At 46.3% G+C, this 15770-nt stretch overlaps 1 protein-coding gene across 1 annotated transcript in view; it reads left to right on the top strand.

Moving 5' to 3' along the window:
• LOC120978241 (cytochrome P450 2G1-like) overlaps nucleotides 1-15770 on the top strand; it is a 112841-nt gene that overhangs the window by 36516 nt on the left and 60555 nt on the right. Inside the window, exons 2-3 of the mRNA XM_040406478.1 lie at nucleotides 12260-12422; nucleotides 12901-13050. Of these exons, the coding sequence (XP_040262412.1) occupies nucleotides 12260-12422; nucleotides 12901-13050 (313 nt within the window). The remainder of the gene's footprint in view (nucleotides 1-12259; nucleotides 12423-12900; nucleotides 13051-15770) is intronic.

Genomic DNA, 15770 nt, shown 5'->3' with positions numbered 1-15770 from the left:
CCTCCACGTACTGACTGATGGTTCGGCCCCATTCAACTTCTGGGTCTCCAAATTGTCCACGTGGCCAGAGCTAGCCTTTTATGCCTTGGAGGTGCTGGCCTGCCCGGCGGCCAGCGTTTTGTCTGAACGTGTATTCAGCACGGCAGGGGGCGTCATTACAGACAAACGCAGCCGCCTGTCTACAGCCAATGTGGACAAGCTGACGTTCATAAAAATAAACCAGGCATGGATCCCACAGGACCTGTCCATCCCTTGTGCAGATTAGATATTAACTACCTCCCCTTAACAATATATTATTCTACTCCAGGGCACTTCCTCATTCAATACTATTTTTAATTTCATTTTACCATTATATTGCGGGGCAACCCAAAGTTGAATGAACCTCTACTCTGTCTGGGTGCCGGGGCCTAAATGTGTGACAGTGGCCTGTTCCAGTGGTGGGTGACGTGAAGCCTGATTCTCTGCTATGACATGAATACAGATTCTGCACTGACATAAGGCCAAATTCTCTGTTACATGACCTCTCTCCTCTGCCTGGGTGCCTGGGCCTAAATGTGTGACAGTGGCCTGTTCCAGTGGTGGGTGACGTGAAGCCTGATTCTCTGCTATGACATGAATACAGATTCTGCGCTGACATAAGGCCAGATTCTCTGTTACGGGACCTCTCTCCTCTGCCTGGGTGCCTGGGCCTAAATGTGTGACAGTGGCCTGTTCCAGTGGAGGGTGACGTGAAGCCTGATTCTCTGCTATGACATGAATACAGATTCTGCGCTGACATAAGGCCAGATTCTCTGTTACGGGACCTCTCTCCTCTGCCTGGGTGCCTGGGCCTAAATGTTTGACAGTGGCCTGTTCCAGTGGTGGGTGACGTGAAGCCTGATTCTCTGCTATGACATGAATACAGATTCTGGTTTCCTGATTCTCCTCCCCCTCTGTCATGTGTGCGCGCGTCATCCTGGGTACCGCCTCCGGCGCCTCACGCCCGTGCGTCCTCACGTCAGAGCCACCCGATCATGTGATCTGTATCACATGGTGTGGGCGTGTCGGCGGGACGCCGGCCGTGGGGCGGCTGGATGCGGATTACCAGGATTTCTGCGCGCCTTTCTAACATGTACACCTGGGGACGAGTAAGTACTCACTTTCATTGGCTAAGAGAGTCTATTTAAACCTGGTTCACAGTGATGGCGCTACCCCCTGACGAAGGCACGCCGAAACGCGCGTTGGGGTAGCGCCACCCTGGGTCTCGCTGCACACGGTCTTTCCAGGTAAGCTTTGGTCCTCTATTGCCCCCCGCTGGCTGTGTGGTCATTTTTTGTCCACTTGCACTTTGCTTTCTATGCAACATACTTTCACCTTTATGCGTTTGCATCTGTTGCCAGTGGGGGTGCATGAGTTGACCTTGCTTTACCTGATGTCATATGGTTTTTTCATCTATTTACCCATTTCATGGGTTGGGCACTGTACCCAATATTCTCCATTCCCATGTTATATATCACTATATACTACATTTTTCCATCTCTATATCCGTGTGTTTTTCTTCCCAGGGTGGCGCTCTTTCTGTTCTCCGCTCTCATCACCTTGCCTCACGGCATCTTATGTACCTACCTTACTTCCTTTTTTTGGTATTTTTAACGTGCTTTAATAAAATTTATATACTTTTGGTATTATGAGCTCCCTCTTCATTTGTTTCTGCTGTTTCACTCGGGAGCTTTTACCGAGTTATACTTTAGGTGTATCCCCTGTTGCCATTTTGGGTGGGCACTGTTCCTCACTCGCTCTGGGGATACCCTGGGTCATTTTTGTTTATCAGATTCTGCGCTGACATAAGGCCAGATTCTCTGTTACGGGACCTCTCTCCTCTGCCTGGGTGCCTGGGCCTAAATGTGTGATAATGGCCTGTTCCAGTGGTGGGTGACGTGAAGCCTGATTCTCTGCTATGACATGAAGACAGATTCTGCGCTGACATAAGGCCAGATTCTCTGTTACGGGACCGCTCTCCTCTGTCTGGGTGCCGGGGCCTAAATGTGTGACAGTGGCCTGTTCCAGTGGTGGGTGACGTGAAGCCTGATTCTCTGCTATGACATGAATACAGATTCTGCGCTGACATAAGGCCAGATTCTCTGTTACGGGACCTCTCTCCTCTGCCTGGGTGCCTGGGCCTAAATGTGTGACAGTGGCCTGTTCCAGTGGTGGGTGACGTGAAGCCTGATTCTCTGCTATGACATGAAGACAGATTCTGCGCTGACATAAGGCCAGATTCTCTGTTACGGGACCGCTCTCCTCTGTCTGGGTGCCGGGGCCTAAATGTGTGACAGTGGCCTGTTCCAGTGGTGGGTGACGTGAAGCCTGATTCTCTGCTATGACATGAATACAGATTCTGCGCTGACTTAAGGCCAGATTCTCTGTTACGGGACCTCTCTCCTCTGCCTGGGTGCCTGGGCCTAAATGTGTGACAGTGGCCTGTTCCAGTGGTGGGTGACGTGAAGCCTGATTCTCTGCTATGACATGAAGACAGATTCTGCGCTGACATAAGGCCAGATTCTCTGTTACGGGACCTCTCTCCTCTGCCTGGGTGCCTGGGCCTAAATGTGTGACAGTGGCCTGTTCCAGTGGTGGGTGACGTGAAGCCTGATTCTCTGCTATGACATGAAGACAGATTCTGCGCTGACATAAGGCCAGGTTCTCTGTTACGGGACCGCTCTCCGCTGTCTGGGTGCCGGGGCCTAAATGTGTGACAGTGGCCTGTTCCAGTGGTGGGTGACGTGAAGCCTGATTCTCTGCTAAGACATGAAGACAGATTCTGCGCTGACATAAGGCCAGATTCTCTGTTACGGGACCGCTCTCCTCTGTCTGGGTGCCGGGGCCTAAATGTGTGACAGTGGCCTGTTCCAGTGGTGGGTGACGTGAAGCCTGATTCTCTGCTATGACATGAATACAGATTCTGCGCTGACATAAGGCCAGATTCTCTGTTACGGGACCTCTCTCCTCTGCCTGGGTGCCTGGGCCTAAATGTGTGACAGTGGCCTGTTCCAGTGGTGGGTGACGTGAAGCCTGATTCTCTGCTATGACATGAAGACAGATTCTGCGCTGACATAAGGCCAGATTCTCTGTTACGGGACCTCTCTCCTCTGCCTGGGTGCCTGGGCCTAAATGTGTGACAGTGGCCTGTTCCAGTGGTTGGTGACGTGAAGCCTGATTCTCTGCTATGACATGAAGACAGATTCTGCGCTGACATAAGGCCAGATTCTCTGTTACGGGACCGCTCTCCGCTGTCTGGGTGCCGGGGCCTTAATGTGTGACAGTGGCCTGTTCCAGTGGTGGGTGACGTGAAGCCTGATTCTCTGCTATGACATGAAAACAGATTCTGCGCTGACATAAGGCCAGATTCTCTGTTACGGGACCTCTCTCCTCTGCCTGTGTGCCTGGGCCTAAATGTGTGACAGTGGCCTGTTCCAGTGGTGGGTGACGTGAAGCCTGATTCTCTGCTATGACATGAAGACAGATTTTGCGCTGACATAAGGCCAGATTCTCTGTTACGGGACCGCTCTCCTCTGTCTGGGTGCCGGGGCCTAAATGTGTGACAGTGGCCTGTTCCAGTGGTGGGTGACGTGAAGCCTGATTCTCTGCTATGACATGAATACAGATTCTGCGCTGACATAAGGCCAGATTCTCTGTTACGGGACCTCTCTCCTCTGCCTGGGTGCCTGGGCCTAAATGTGTGACAGTGGCCTGTTCCAGTGGTGGGTGACGTGAAGCCTGATTCTCTGCTATGACATGAAGACAGATTCTGCGCTGACATAAGGCCAGATTCTCTGTTACGGGACCTCTCTCCTCTGCCTGGGTGCCTGGGCCTAAATGTGTGACAGTGGCCTGTTCCAGTGGTGGGTGACGTGAAGCCTGATTCTCTGCTATGACATGAAGACAGATTCTGCGCTGACATAAGGCCAGATTCTCTGTTACGGGACCGCTCTCCGCTGTCTGGGTGCCGGGGCCTAAATGTGTGACAGTGGCCTGTTCCAGTGGTGGGTGACGTGAAGCCTGATTCTCTGCTATGACATGAATACAGATTCTGCGCTGACATAAGGCCAGATTCTCTGTTACGGGACCTCTCTCCTCTGCCTGGGTGCCTGGGCCTAAATGTGTGACAGTGGCCTGTTCCAGTGGTGGGTGACGTGAAGCCTGATTCTCTGCTATGGCATGAATACAGATTCTGCGCTGACATAAGGCCAGATTCTCTGTTACGGGACCTCTCTCCTCTGCCTGGGTGCCTGGGCCTAAATGTGTGACAGTGGCCTGTTCCATTGGTGGGTGACGTGAAGCCTGATTCTCTGCTATGACATAAAGACAGATTCTGCGCTGACATAAGGCCAGATTCTCTGTTACAGGACCTCTCTCCTCTGTCTGGGTGCCGGGGACTAAATGTGTGACAGTGGCCTGTTCCAGTGGTGGGTGACGTGAAGCCTGATTCTCTGCTATGACATGAATACAGATTCTGCGCTGACATAAGGCCAGATTCTCTGTTACGGGACCTCTCTCCTCTGCCTGGGTGCCGGGGCCTAAATGTGTGACAGTGGTCTGTTCCAGTGGTGGGTGACGTGAAGCCTGATTCTCTGCTATGACATGAATACAGATTCTGCGCTGACATAAGGCCAGATTCTCTGTTATGGGACCTCTCTCCTCTGCCTGGGTGCCTGGGCCTAAATGTGTGACAGTGGCCTGTTCCAGTGGTGGGTGGAGTGAAGCCTGATTCTCTGCTATGACATGAAGACAGATTCTGCGCTGACATAAGGCCAGATTCTCTGTTACGGGACCTCTCTCCTCTGCCTGGGTGCCTGGGCCTAAATGTGTGACAGTGGCCTGTTCCAGTGGTGGGTGACGTGAAGCCTGATTCTCTGCTATGACATGAAGACAGATTCTGCGCTGACATAAGGCCAGATTCTCTGTTACGGGACCACTCTCCTCTGCCTGGGTGCCTGGGCCTAAATATGTGACAGTGGCCTGTTCCAGTGGTGGGTGACGTGAAGCCTGATTCTCTGCTATGACATGAATACAGATTCTGCGCTGACATAAGGCCAGATTCTCTGTTACGGGACCTCTCTCCTCTGCCTTTGTGCCTGGGCCTAAATGTGTGACAGTGGCCTGTTCCAGTGGTGGGTGACGTGAAGCCTGATTCTCTGCTATGACATGAAGACAGATTCTGCACTGACATAAGGCCAGATTCTCTGTTACATGACCTCTCTCCTCTGCCTGGGTGCCTGGGCCTAAATGTGTGACAGTGGCCTGTTCCAGTGGTGGGTGACGTGAAGCCTGATTCTCTGCTATGACATGAAGACAGATTCTGCGCTGACATAAGGCCAGATTCTCTGTTACGGGACCTCTCTCCTCTGCCTGGGTGCCTGGGCCTAAATGTGTGACAGTGGCCTGTTCCAGTGGTGGGTGACGTGAAGCCTGATTCTCTGCTATGACATGAAGACAGATTCTGCGCTGACATAAGGCCAGATTCTCTGTTACGGGACCGCTCTCCGCTGTCTGGGTGCCGGGGCCTAAATGTGTGACAGTGGCCTGTTCCAGTGGTGGGTGACGTGAAGCCTGATTCTCTGCTATGACATGAATACAGATTCTGCGCCGACATAAGGCCAGATTCTCTGTTACGGGACCTCTCTCCTCTGCCTGGGTGCCGGGGCCTAAATGTGTGACAGTGGCCTGTTCCAGTGGTGGGTGACGTGAAGCCTGTTTCTCTGCTATGACATGAATACAGATTCTGCGCTGACATAAGGCCTGATTCTCTGTTATGGGACCTCTCTCCTCTGCCTGGGTGCCTGGGCCTAAATGTGTGACAGTGGCCTTTTCCAGTGGTGGGTGGCGTGAAGCCTGATTCTCTGCTATGACATGAAAACAGATTCTGCCCTGACATAAGGCCAGATTCTCTGTTACGGGACCTCTCTCCTCTGCCTGGGTGCCTGGGCCTAAATGTGTGACAGTGGCCTGTTCCAGTTGTGGGTGACGTGAAGCCTGATTCTCTGCTATGACATGAAGACAGATTCTGCGCTGACATAAGGCCAGATTCTCTGTTACGGGACCGCTCTCCTCTGCCTGGGTGCCTGGGCCTAAATATGTGACAGTGGCCTGTTCCAGTGGTGGGTGACGTGAAGCCTGATTCTCTGCTATGACATGAATACAGATTCTGCGCTGACATAAGGCCAGATTCTCTGTTACGGGACCTCTCTCCTCTGCCTGGGTGCCTGGGCCTAAATGTGTGACAGTGGCCTGTTCCAGTGGTGGGTGACGTGAAGCCTGATTCTCTGCTATGACATGAAGACAGATTCTGCACTGACATAAGGCCAGATTCTCTGTTACATGACCTCTCTCCTCTGCCTGTGTGCCTGGGCCTAAATGTGTGACAGTGGCCTGTTCCAGTGGTGGGTGACGTGAAGCCTGATTCTCTGCTATGACATGAAGACAGATTCTGCGCTGACATAAGGCCAGATTCTCTGTTACGGGACCTCTCTCCTCTGCCTAGGTGCCTGGGCCTAAATGTGTGACAGTGGCCTGTTCCAGTGGTGGGTGACGTGAAGCCTGATTCTCTGCTATGACATGAAGACAGATTCTGCGCTGACAAAAGGCCAGATTCTCTGTTACGGGACCGCTCTCTGCTGTCTGGGTGCCGGGGCCTAAATGTGTGACAGTGGCCTGTTCAAGTGGTGGGTGACGTGAAGCCTGATTCTCTGCTATGACATAAAGACAGATTCTGCGCTGACATAAGGCCAGATTCTCTGTTACAGGACCTCTCTCCTCTGTCTGGGTGCCGGGGACTAAATGTGTGACAGTGGCCTGTTCCAGTGGTGGGTGACGTGAAGCCTGATTCTCTGCTATGACATGAATACAGATTCTGCGCTGACATAAGGCCAGATTCTCTGTTACGGGACCTCTCTCCTCTGCCTGGGTGCCGGGGCCTAAATGTGTGACAGTGGCCTGTTCCAGTGGTGGGTGACGTGAAGCCTGATTCTCTGCTATGACATGAAGACTGATTCTGCGCTGACATAAGGCCAGATTCTCTGTTATGGGACCTCTCTCCTCTGCCTGGGTGCCTGGGCCTAAATGTGTGACAGTGGCCTGTTCCAGTGGTGGGTGACGTGAAGCCTGATTCTCTGCTATGACATGAAGACAGATTCTGCGCTGACATAAGGCCAGATTCTCTGTTACGGGACCTCTCTCCTCTGCCTGGGTGCCTGGGCCTAAATGTGTGACAGTGGCCTGTTCCAGTGGTGGGTGACGTGAAGCCTGATTCTCTGCTATGACATGAAGACAGATTCTGCGCTGACATAAGGCCAGATTCTCTGTTACGGGACCGCTCTCCTCTGTCTGGGTGCCGGGGCCTAAATGTGTGACAGTGGCCTGTTCCAGTGGTGGGTGACGTGAAGCCTGATTCTCTGCTATGACATGAAGACAGATTCTGCGCTGACATAAGGCCAGATTCTCTGTTACGGGACCTATCTCCTCTGCCTGGGTGCCTGGGCCTAAATGTGTGACAGTGGCCTGTTCCAGTGGTGGGTGACGTGAAGCCTGATTCTCTGCTATGACATGAAGACAGATTCTGCGCTGACATAAGGCCAGATTCTCTCTTACGGGACCGCTCTCCTCTGTCTGGGTGCCGGGGCCTAAATGTGTGACAGTGGCCTGTTCCAGTGGTGGGTGACGTGAAGCCTGATTCTCTGCTATGACATGAAGACAGATTCTGTGCTGACATCAGGCCAGATTCTCTGTTACGGGACCTCTCTCCTCTGCCTGGGTGCCGGGGCCTAAATTTGTGACAGTGGCCTGTTCCAGTGGTGGGTGACGTGAAGCCTGATTCTCTGCTATGACATGAAGCCAGATTCTCTGCTATGGCATGAAGAGACTGATTCTCTGCTGACATGAAGCCAGATTCTTTGCTATGGCATGAAGAGACTGATTCTCTGCTGACGTAAAGCCAGATTCTCTTCTATGGGACCTCTGTCCAATTGATATTGGTTCATTTTTATTTTTTTAATTTTTATTTTAATTCATTTCCCTTTCCACATTTGTTTGCAGGGGATTTACCTACATGTTGCTGCCCTTTGCAGCCCTCTAGCTCTTTCCTGGGCTGTTTTACAGCCTTTTTAGTGCTCAAAAGTTCGGGTCCCCATTGACTTCAATGGGGTTTGGGTTCGGGTTCGGGACGAAGTTCGGATCGGGTTCGGATTCCGAACCCGAACATTTACGGGAAGTTCGGCCGAACTTCTCGAACCCGAACATCCAGGTGTTCGCTCAACTCTACTCAGGAGCTCAATAATCGGCAAACTGGAGTGCAAGGGGCTGGACTTATATAGGGAAGTACCAGGTGTGGGGAATCAAGGGTAACGAGCAAGGCTTGGCAAGACTGAGGTTAACTAATAGGCTTCAGGGAGGAATGTCCAGAGAGGACGGTAGCCTAGTAAGCAGGGCTGGGATGTGGCTGGTCACGGGTTCGAATCCCGACAGCAGCACTTCCAGGCCTTGCTTCGAGAAAAGATGCATTCGAGAAACAGTTGTGGGTACCAATCCAACAGCGCATGCAAGAAGAGGGCAGTTTGAAGATGTGTTGGTCACTTCGGATATGAGATCATTACCCATCGACAGCCACCCTCTGGGAACACCTCAGGGAACGCCTAGACCGACAGGTGTCCAACTACATCGGGTTAACGGTCGATGTGGACGCTCTGAGAAGCAAGGAACCCCTTAACAACTGGGTGTGCAGGCTTGACCTGTGGCCAGAGCTGGCACAATTTGCCATGGAACTCTTGGCTTGCCCCTTATCCAGTGTCCTGTCTGAAAGGACGTTCAGCACATCAAGGGGGATCGTGACCGTTAAGCGCACTTGCCTAGCTCACGACTACCTCAGATTTCTAAAAATGAATTAGGCATGGATCTCGGAGGAATTCAACACATGTGACGAACACGTTGAATTGAATTTCCTCATGACATCCCACAAATATCCGCCACCACCCAGAACGAACAATGTTCCCTGTCTTAGGTAAATACAGCGGAATAAAATACATTTTCTGTCCGTTGAATGCCTAATGTTTTTGGCCTCGGAGGAATTCAACACCTGTGAAAACCACTTGTTTCAACTGTTATCATTAGGGTTTTTTTCAAGAGGGGGGATTTTTGTTAGCCATGTTTTTGATCCAATTTTATATTTTTATAGTTCATTTAAAAATATATGTATTTGACCTATATTTGTACTGGCCTTCAGTAAAATTGATGTCCATTGACCGTCTAATAGTCCTCCAGCCACATAATCACTTGATCGTTTCTGTACGCTGAATGCATAATTTTTGGGGCCTGTAGTCCACTGGCCTGCTGTAAAATTGATTTCCAATGACCATGTAATCTACCTCCAGCCACATACTTACTTGTACTTTTCTGTACGTTGAATGCATAATTTTTGGGGCCTGTAGTCCACTGGCCTGCTGTAAAATAGATATCCAATGACCGTGTAATCTACATCCAGCCACATACTTACTTGTTCTTTTCTGTACGCTGAATGCATACTTTTTGCAGTCTGTAGTCCACTGGCCTGCTGTAAAATTGATATCCAATGACTGTGTAATCTACCTCCAGCCACATACTTACTTGTTCTTTTCTGTACGCTGAATGCATAGTTTTTGGGGCCTGTAGTCCACTGGCCTGCCGTAAAATTGATATCCAATGACCGTATAATCTACCTCCAGCCACATACTTGTTCTTTTCTATAAGGTGAAGGCATAATTTCTGGTACCTGTAGTCCACTGGCCCGCTGTAAAATTGATATCCAATGACCGTGTAATCTACCTCCAGCCACATACTTACTTGTTCTTTTCTGTACGGTGAATGAATAATTGTTGGGGCCTCAAAGGAATTCAACACCAGTGACGAACACGTGTTATCGAATTTCAACTAATATCATTTGTGGTTTTTGCTTTTAATCCAATTTTATATTTTTAGTTCTTTTAAACATATGTATTTGACCTGTATTTGTACTGGCCTGCAGCAAAATTGATATCCATAGACCATGTAATATACCTCCGACCACATAATCACTTAAACTTTTCTGTCTGGTGAATGCCTAATGTTTGGGGCCTGTAGTCCAGTGGACTACAGTACAATTTTTATCCATTGACCGCACAATGTACCTCAAGCCACATAATCAGAAATTCTTTTATGTCAGGTGAATGCCTAATTTTTGTTGGAATGTTGGTCATTGATCTCCCTTTAGTATGTCACTGTCCACGTGTGGGACTATTTGTGCACTTCTACTAAGTATTTAGTAGCTGCAAATATGAGCTAAATATTTTTCAGGTTCGCCTGCCATTAAAGTGGACTTGCGGTTCACAAACATTTGATCGCAATCGCGTTCGTGAACCGTCCCGGCCGATGTTCGTCAATCACTAATGTTCACATCAACAGTGTAGACACAGTTATACAGTATGTACTCACTGTTCACAGCAGCAGTGTAGGCACAGGTATATAACATATACAAACTGTTCACAATGCTGTGGTGTAGAGCAAGACATTTTATATACAGGCACCAGTGTAAAACGTGCTCCAATGGTCTGCATGCCAACTAAAAACAATGCTTTGGTGAAAATACCACATGAAATCTACTAATTTACTGCAATGGTCCAGCAGCCCACATACTGTACATAAATTCTACAGATGTTTTGAATAAAAATTATTCCAGCTCCAAGAGGATTTAGAATATGGTGTAATATTCTGTAATAGTTTAGAGACCTGTGGTGCTATGTGCAGCAAATAGTGACTTCTTTTTTTCTTTGGGCGCATTGTTTCATCTTCCTTTCACCACTTTATAAAACAACATCACAGATTTAGATTACGTTTACCAAACCAAATTGGAAATTTGACACAAATAAAAAATGGAGCAGGCACAATATTCTGATGCAAAATTAACCTCCACCACTTGACGATCAGCACCGTACATGTACAACAGACATCAACATTTTTGAGATGGCATCCGCTTGTTAGAAAAATGGGCGCCATAGCCACTAGGTTTCTGCTGTTTCAAACAGCAAAATCTTGAGACTAATGTCTGTGATTCTCCTGTTCCAGTAACAGACTCCCCCCAGCTGAGACTGGGGAAGCTGTTACATAGAAGGGATAGCCTGGAGCCTGATTAAGGCTCCAATACCTATCACTGGTATATTCCATTACAGAACAACTTCAAAAGAAACATTTATGGTCATCTCACCTTGGTCTCTTAGTCCCCAAACTAGATACCTGAGGGCAAGGAGACAATCCTGGACTGGAAACGGGCTATCTTTAGTTTTTGCTAATGCCATGAGTAAGGAATAAACTTCCTGAGTCTGAAATATTTTGGCTACTGATTGCTATCGTGCAAGGTGTTTTTAATCATAACTTAATAAAGAAGATATTTTTTACAGAAGTGCTGGAGAAGGGGATGTATTTTATTGAATAATTCTAATACAGGCTTGCAGGTAGCAGCACTGCATTGGAATACACTGAATGCTGCACTCTATAAATATTTCAGAATACAAGTGGTAATCCAATGTTTGCTTGTTATAGTCACCTAGGGTGACAAAACAAGGAGAAAAAAGTTTTAAAAAATAAAAAAGTTCAAACTACACCCTTTACCTAAAATTAAAAGAAATATATATATATTTTTTTTAAATTGGCATTGCCGCATCTGAAAATGTCCATACTATTAAAATATAAAAATATTTATCCCATACAGCGTTAATGGAAACAAATTCTAAATGGCCAACTCTCACAAAAAAATGAATAAAAAGTGATCAAAAAGTCATCCCAAAGTGGTATCAATGAAAAGTACAGATCTCCCCACAAAAAAGACCCCCCCCCCCCCCCACAGGTCCAGAGATGTAAATATAAAAAAGTTAAGGGGAATAGCTTGAGAGCAGGCTACCTTTTTTAATACAAAGAAGATCTAATGGGTTACCCTAGTAGAAAGCGATTGGCTCCAAATGGGGCTTTCTTTGGGTTGACCTTTAGACCCATTATTGTGGCAGTAGCCACTGGGTGCTACTCCAGTACTGTGGTGTCAAAGTTGGTGATATGGATCATGCCTGAAATGAGAGTTGATATGGTTATAGAATTGTCTGGTGGATGAAGGCAGGACTCTTGGGCTGACATTGGTATTATAATGATGAGAGATATCCTTATATAGCAATGCACTGTATAATGGATATTATGTTTTAATATTTTCATATTTTATACTTTCCTACAGTTTAAAGAGAAATATGGCTCAATATACACTGTGTATTTTGGACATTATCCTATAGTTGTCTTGTCTGGTTACGACACTGTCAAAGAAGCATTAATTGACCGTGCAGAGGAATTTGCGGGTCGGGGAAGACTTCCCACCATTGATCAATTTATGAAAGGATATGGTAAAGTTGTCTATATTCTATACTATTACTTGTTTTACACTCAGTAAAATATACAGGTGAAACCCGAAAAATTAGAATATTGTGCAAAGTTCATTTATTTCAGTAATACAACTTAAAATGTGAAACTAACATATGAGATAGACTCATTATATGCAAAGCGAGATATTTCAAGCCTTTATTTGTTATAATTTGGATAATTATGGCTTACAGTTTAAGAAACCCCAAAGTCACAATTTTGAGGTACCCTTTGCTCAGGGGATATGGATTAATTTGCTGACTAGAGTGTGAGCCTAGAATATTGAACCTTTTCCCAAAATTCTAATTTTAAGCTGCATTAATGCAATTCTTTTTAATTTGCATTACTGAAATAAATGGTCTATATTGCTAGTATATATTTGCACGATATTCACTTTTTTTTTTTCACCTGTACACACATTGTTTTTTTTTTTGTTTTTTTTTCTGTTTGTGCATTTTTCAGGGGTCGTTTTTTCCAATGGGAGTAGATGGAAGGATTTGCGCAGATTTTCCCTTACAACCTTAAGAAATTTTGGCATGGGAAAGAAATCCATTGAAGAAAGGATCCAAGAAGAAGCCCATTTTCTCATAGCAGAGATCAAATTACAAAAAGGTACTGTATTTATATACCCACTATCCAACATGACCAAATCATAGTATAGTGTAATCATTATAGACTAGCAATGCTATATAAAAAGGTAAATACATATCCGACCTCGGAGCTGACAACCCATATGTTATGGACCTGTTCACCTGAACATAAAAAGGAAGACTCACCTATCCGTGGCCCGGCTGCTGCTCTGTTCCTGGTCGCTTCCAGTCCCAACTAGACCAGGAAGCAGCTGGGTCTCGTGACCACTTCAGCCAATCACAGGTTTCAGTGGTCCTTGAATGCTACATCACAGCAGTAATTGTATTGTAACTATAGGCTTGTTATTAGCTGTAGCTGTCTCTGGACTCAGCCGCTTACTGGTCCAGTGGGGACTCTAAGCAGCTGGGAATGGAGCAGCAGTCAAAATGTGGGCAGGCAAGTCTTCTTTTTTATTTTACCTGGCGCAAGTCCATAGCATAGGGGCTGTTAGCTCCAAAACTGGACAACCTCTTGATTTTTTTTCATTTTTTACTGAATATTATGTCATTCCAATCTTTTAATCAGTATCAGTCATTGCTTATATTGTGTTACTAGTAGCACTATGCATCAAGTATAGCATTTTGAGATATATCTACAGCGGTGCTTGAAAGTTTGTGAATCCCTCAGAAATCTTGAATTTAATCCAATGGAAATGTAATGAAAGGACCTGAAGTTTAAGCCGTTTTGAACAAAAACATTTAGTTGCAGTTCTTTCTGCACAAGGGGGTCACAACAAGATACTGAAAGTAAAGGTTCACATACTTTTGCCACTCACAGACATGTGATGTTGATAATTTTCCTCAATAAGTAAATGACCAGGCTTATATTTTTGACCTATTTGTTTGATATGGTTATCTTTACCTACTTTTAGGACTTGTGTGAATATCTAAGGTCACATTTATGTAGAAATTTCTAAAAATTCTGAAGATTTCAAAAACTTTTAAGCACCACTGTAACTATACACTGACAAACCATAGCAAAAATCGAAATTGTTACCAATTATTGCCATGACTATTTGAAGTATTTGAGGCTGTGTTTTAGCCCCTTTGATGCTGTACAGTGTCATAGAAGCTAAAATACAGCATTTCATAATGTGCTAGTTCAAAGGTGTGCTAATCACATTAGACTGGCACACTCATACACTGGCAGAATATGTATTGAAATATGGTGGATGGTGACACTGGAATCTACAATTAGAAAAATTGAACAATACATGTTATTTATTGATTACAGTAAATAAACCACCTAAAAAATATACAAAGCCATGATTAAAGAGGTTTTCAGGCTCTTCATATTGATGATGATGACTTATCCTTAGGATAGGTCATCAATATCAGCTGGGGTCCAACACCTGATACCCCCACCGATCAGCTGTATAAAGAGAAAACACATGCCGTGCTGGCGTCCTGTCTCTCCTGTCCTGAACCCTCAAGGTAAAAACACAAAATAAAAAAAAAATAAAAAAAATCCACATCCAGAAAGGAAGCTACAAACCAACAAGCATACATACATTACATTTATTGTTTCACGTGAATATAGTACCTTCGTACACTGGATAAAGTAATGCAGCAATTAGGTTCCTGGATGCAGATTTTTTTATTTTTTTTTACTTTTATTTTCTGTTTTTACTTTGAGGGCTTGGAAGATAATCATCATGTGCACATATACTGGAGAATAACTGGACTATAGCTAGGGCATGATTCTATCTTTGTATTATTTGTATTAATTGGTACATTATATTATTAATAATGGCTTTGTATGACTTTTAGGAGGTTTCTTTAATTTTACATTCTTCTAATTGTTGTACATTCTATCTGGTATTCCAAGCTCACCCCTCACCATATTTGAATATATATTTTACCAGTGTATCACAGTACCAGTCTGAAGTGATAACTATGGTTTCAACTCTAAGAATTCTTTAGCTCTGAGCACCTATCCATCAAGCAGATTTGATCGAAGCCACTTGTGTTGGTTTTGTAGTAATCCAAGGTTAGCTTGTCAATATCTTGCTCCCTATTAAAGTAAGGAGAAGCATGACTCCCTCGATGGAGGTCCAACTGAAAAAAAGTAAACTTGGATGCAATACGCAAATGAGTTTGCAAGTGATCAGCAGTTGGTCCCAAACCCAGCAAGTGTATAGACACCTCCATACGCCCTCTTTTCTGGATGTGGCAAAGGTGTAATACAGTGTAAGGGATCAAGGGGTTGGTTAATCTGGAGCACACGATCAGCTCCGATGTTCACAGCGGCGGTTGCGTTCCAGGATGGAACGCAACGTGCGCGATGACGTCAGCGCGCGACGTGCGCGATGACGTTATCGGCTCCTCCCTCACAATCACTGCAACCCGATATATGCGCCAAGGCACCTATACACGGCGTTCCACTAATTTGGAGTGCACGCCGTGTATGCTGCTAAGGTAGCCTCACCTCCGTGACACAGAGCTGAACCACAACCTGCTGGGACCCTCATTGCTACAGGATCACCACGCCGGGATACTTGGACCTTCTAGGAGAGCTCCTAAAACGCAAGTATCAGTCTACTCAAAGACTGGATGTACCTGGACTAACTCAGTTCTCTCCTATTACTAACAACACTTCGGCACCTGGTTGCCCGCTTTCTGCTGTAGCAGGTGAGAGGGGTGAAATAGTAACAAGTGTTACGGACGGTAACTCTGTCCCTCCACACAAATTGTTTCACTACA

This window comes from Bufo bufo, chromosome 8 (assembly GCF_905171765.1).
Source record: "Bufo bufo chromosome 8, aBufBuf1.1, whole genome shotgun sequence".
Taxonomy (NCBI): Eukaryota; Metazoa; Chordata; class Amphibia; order Anura; family Bufonidae; genus Bufo; species Bufo bufo.
This window is presented reverse-complemented; position numbering and strand designations above follow the sequence as displayed.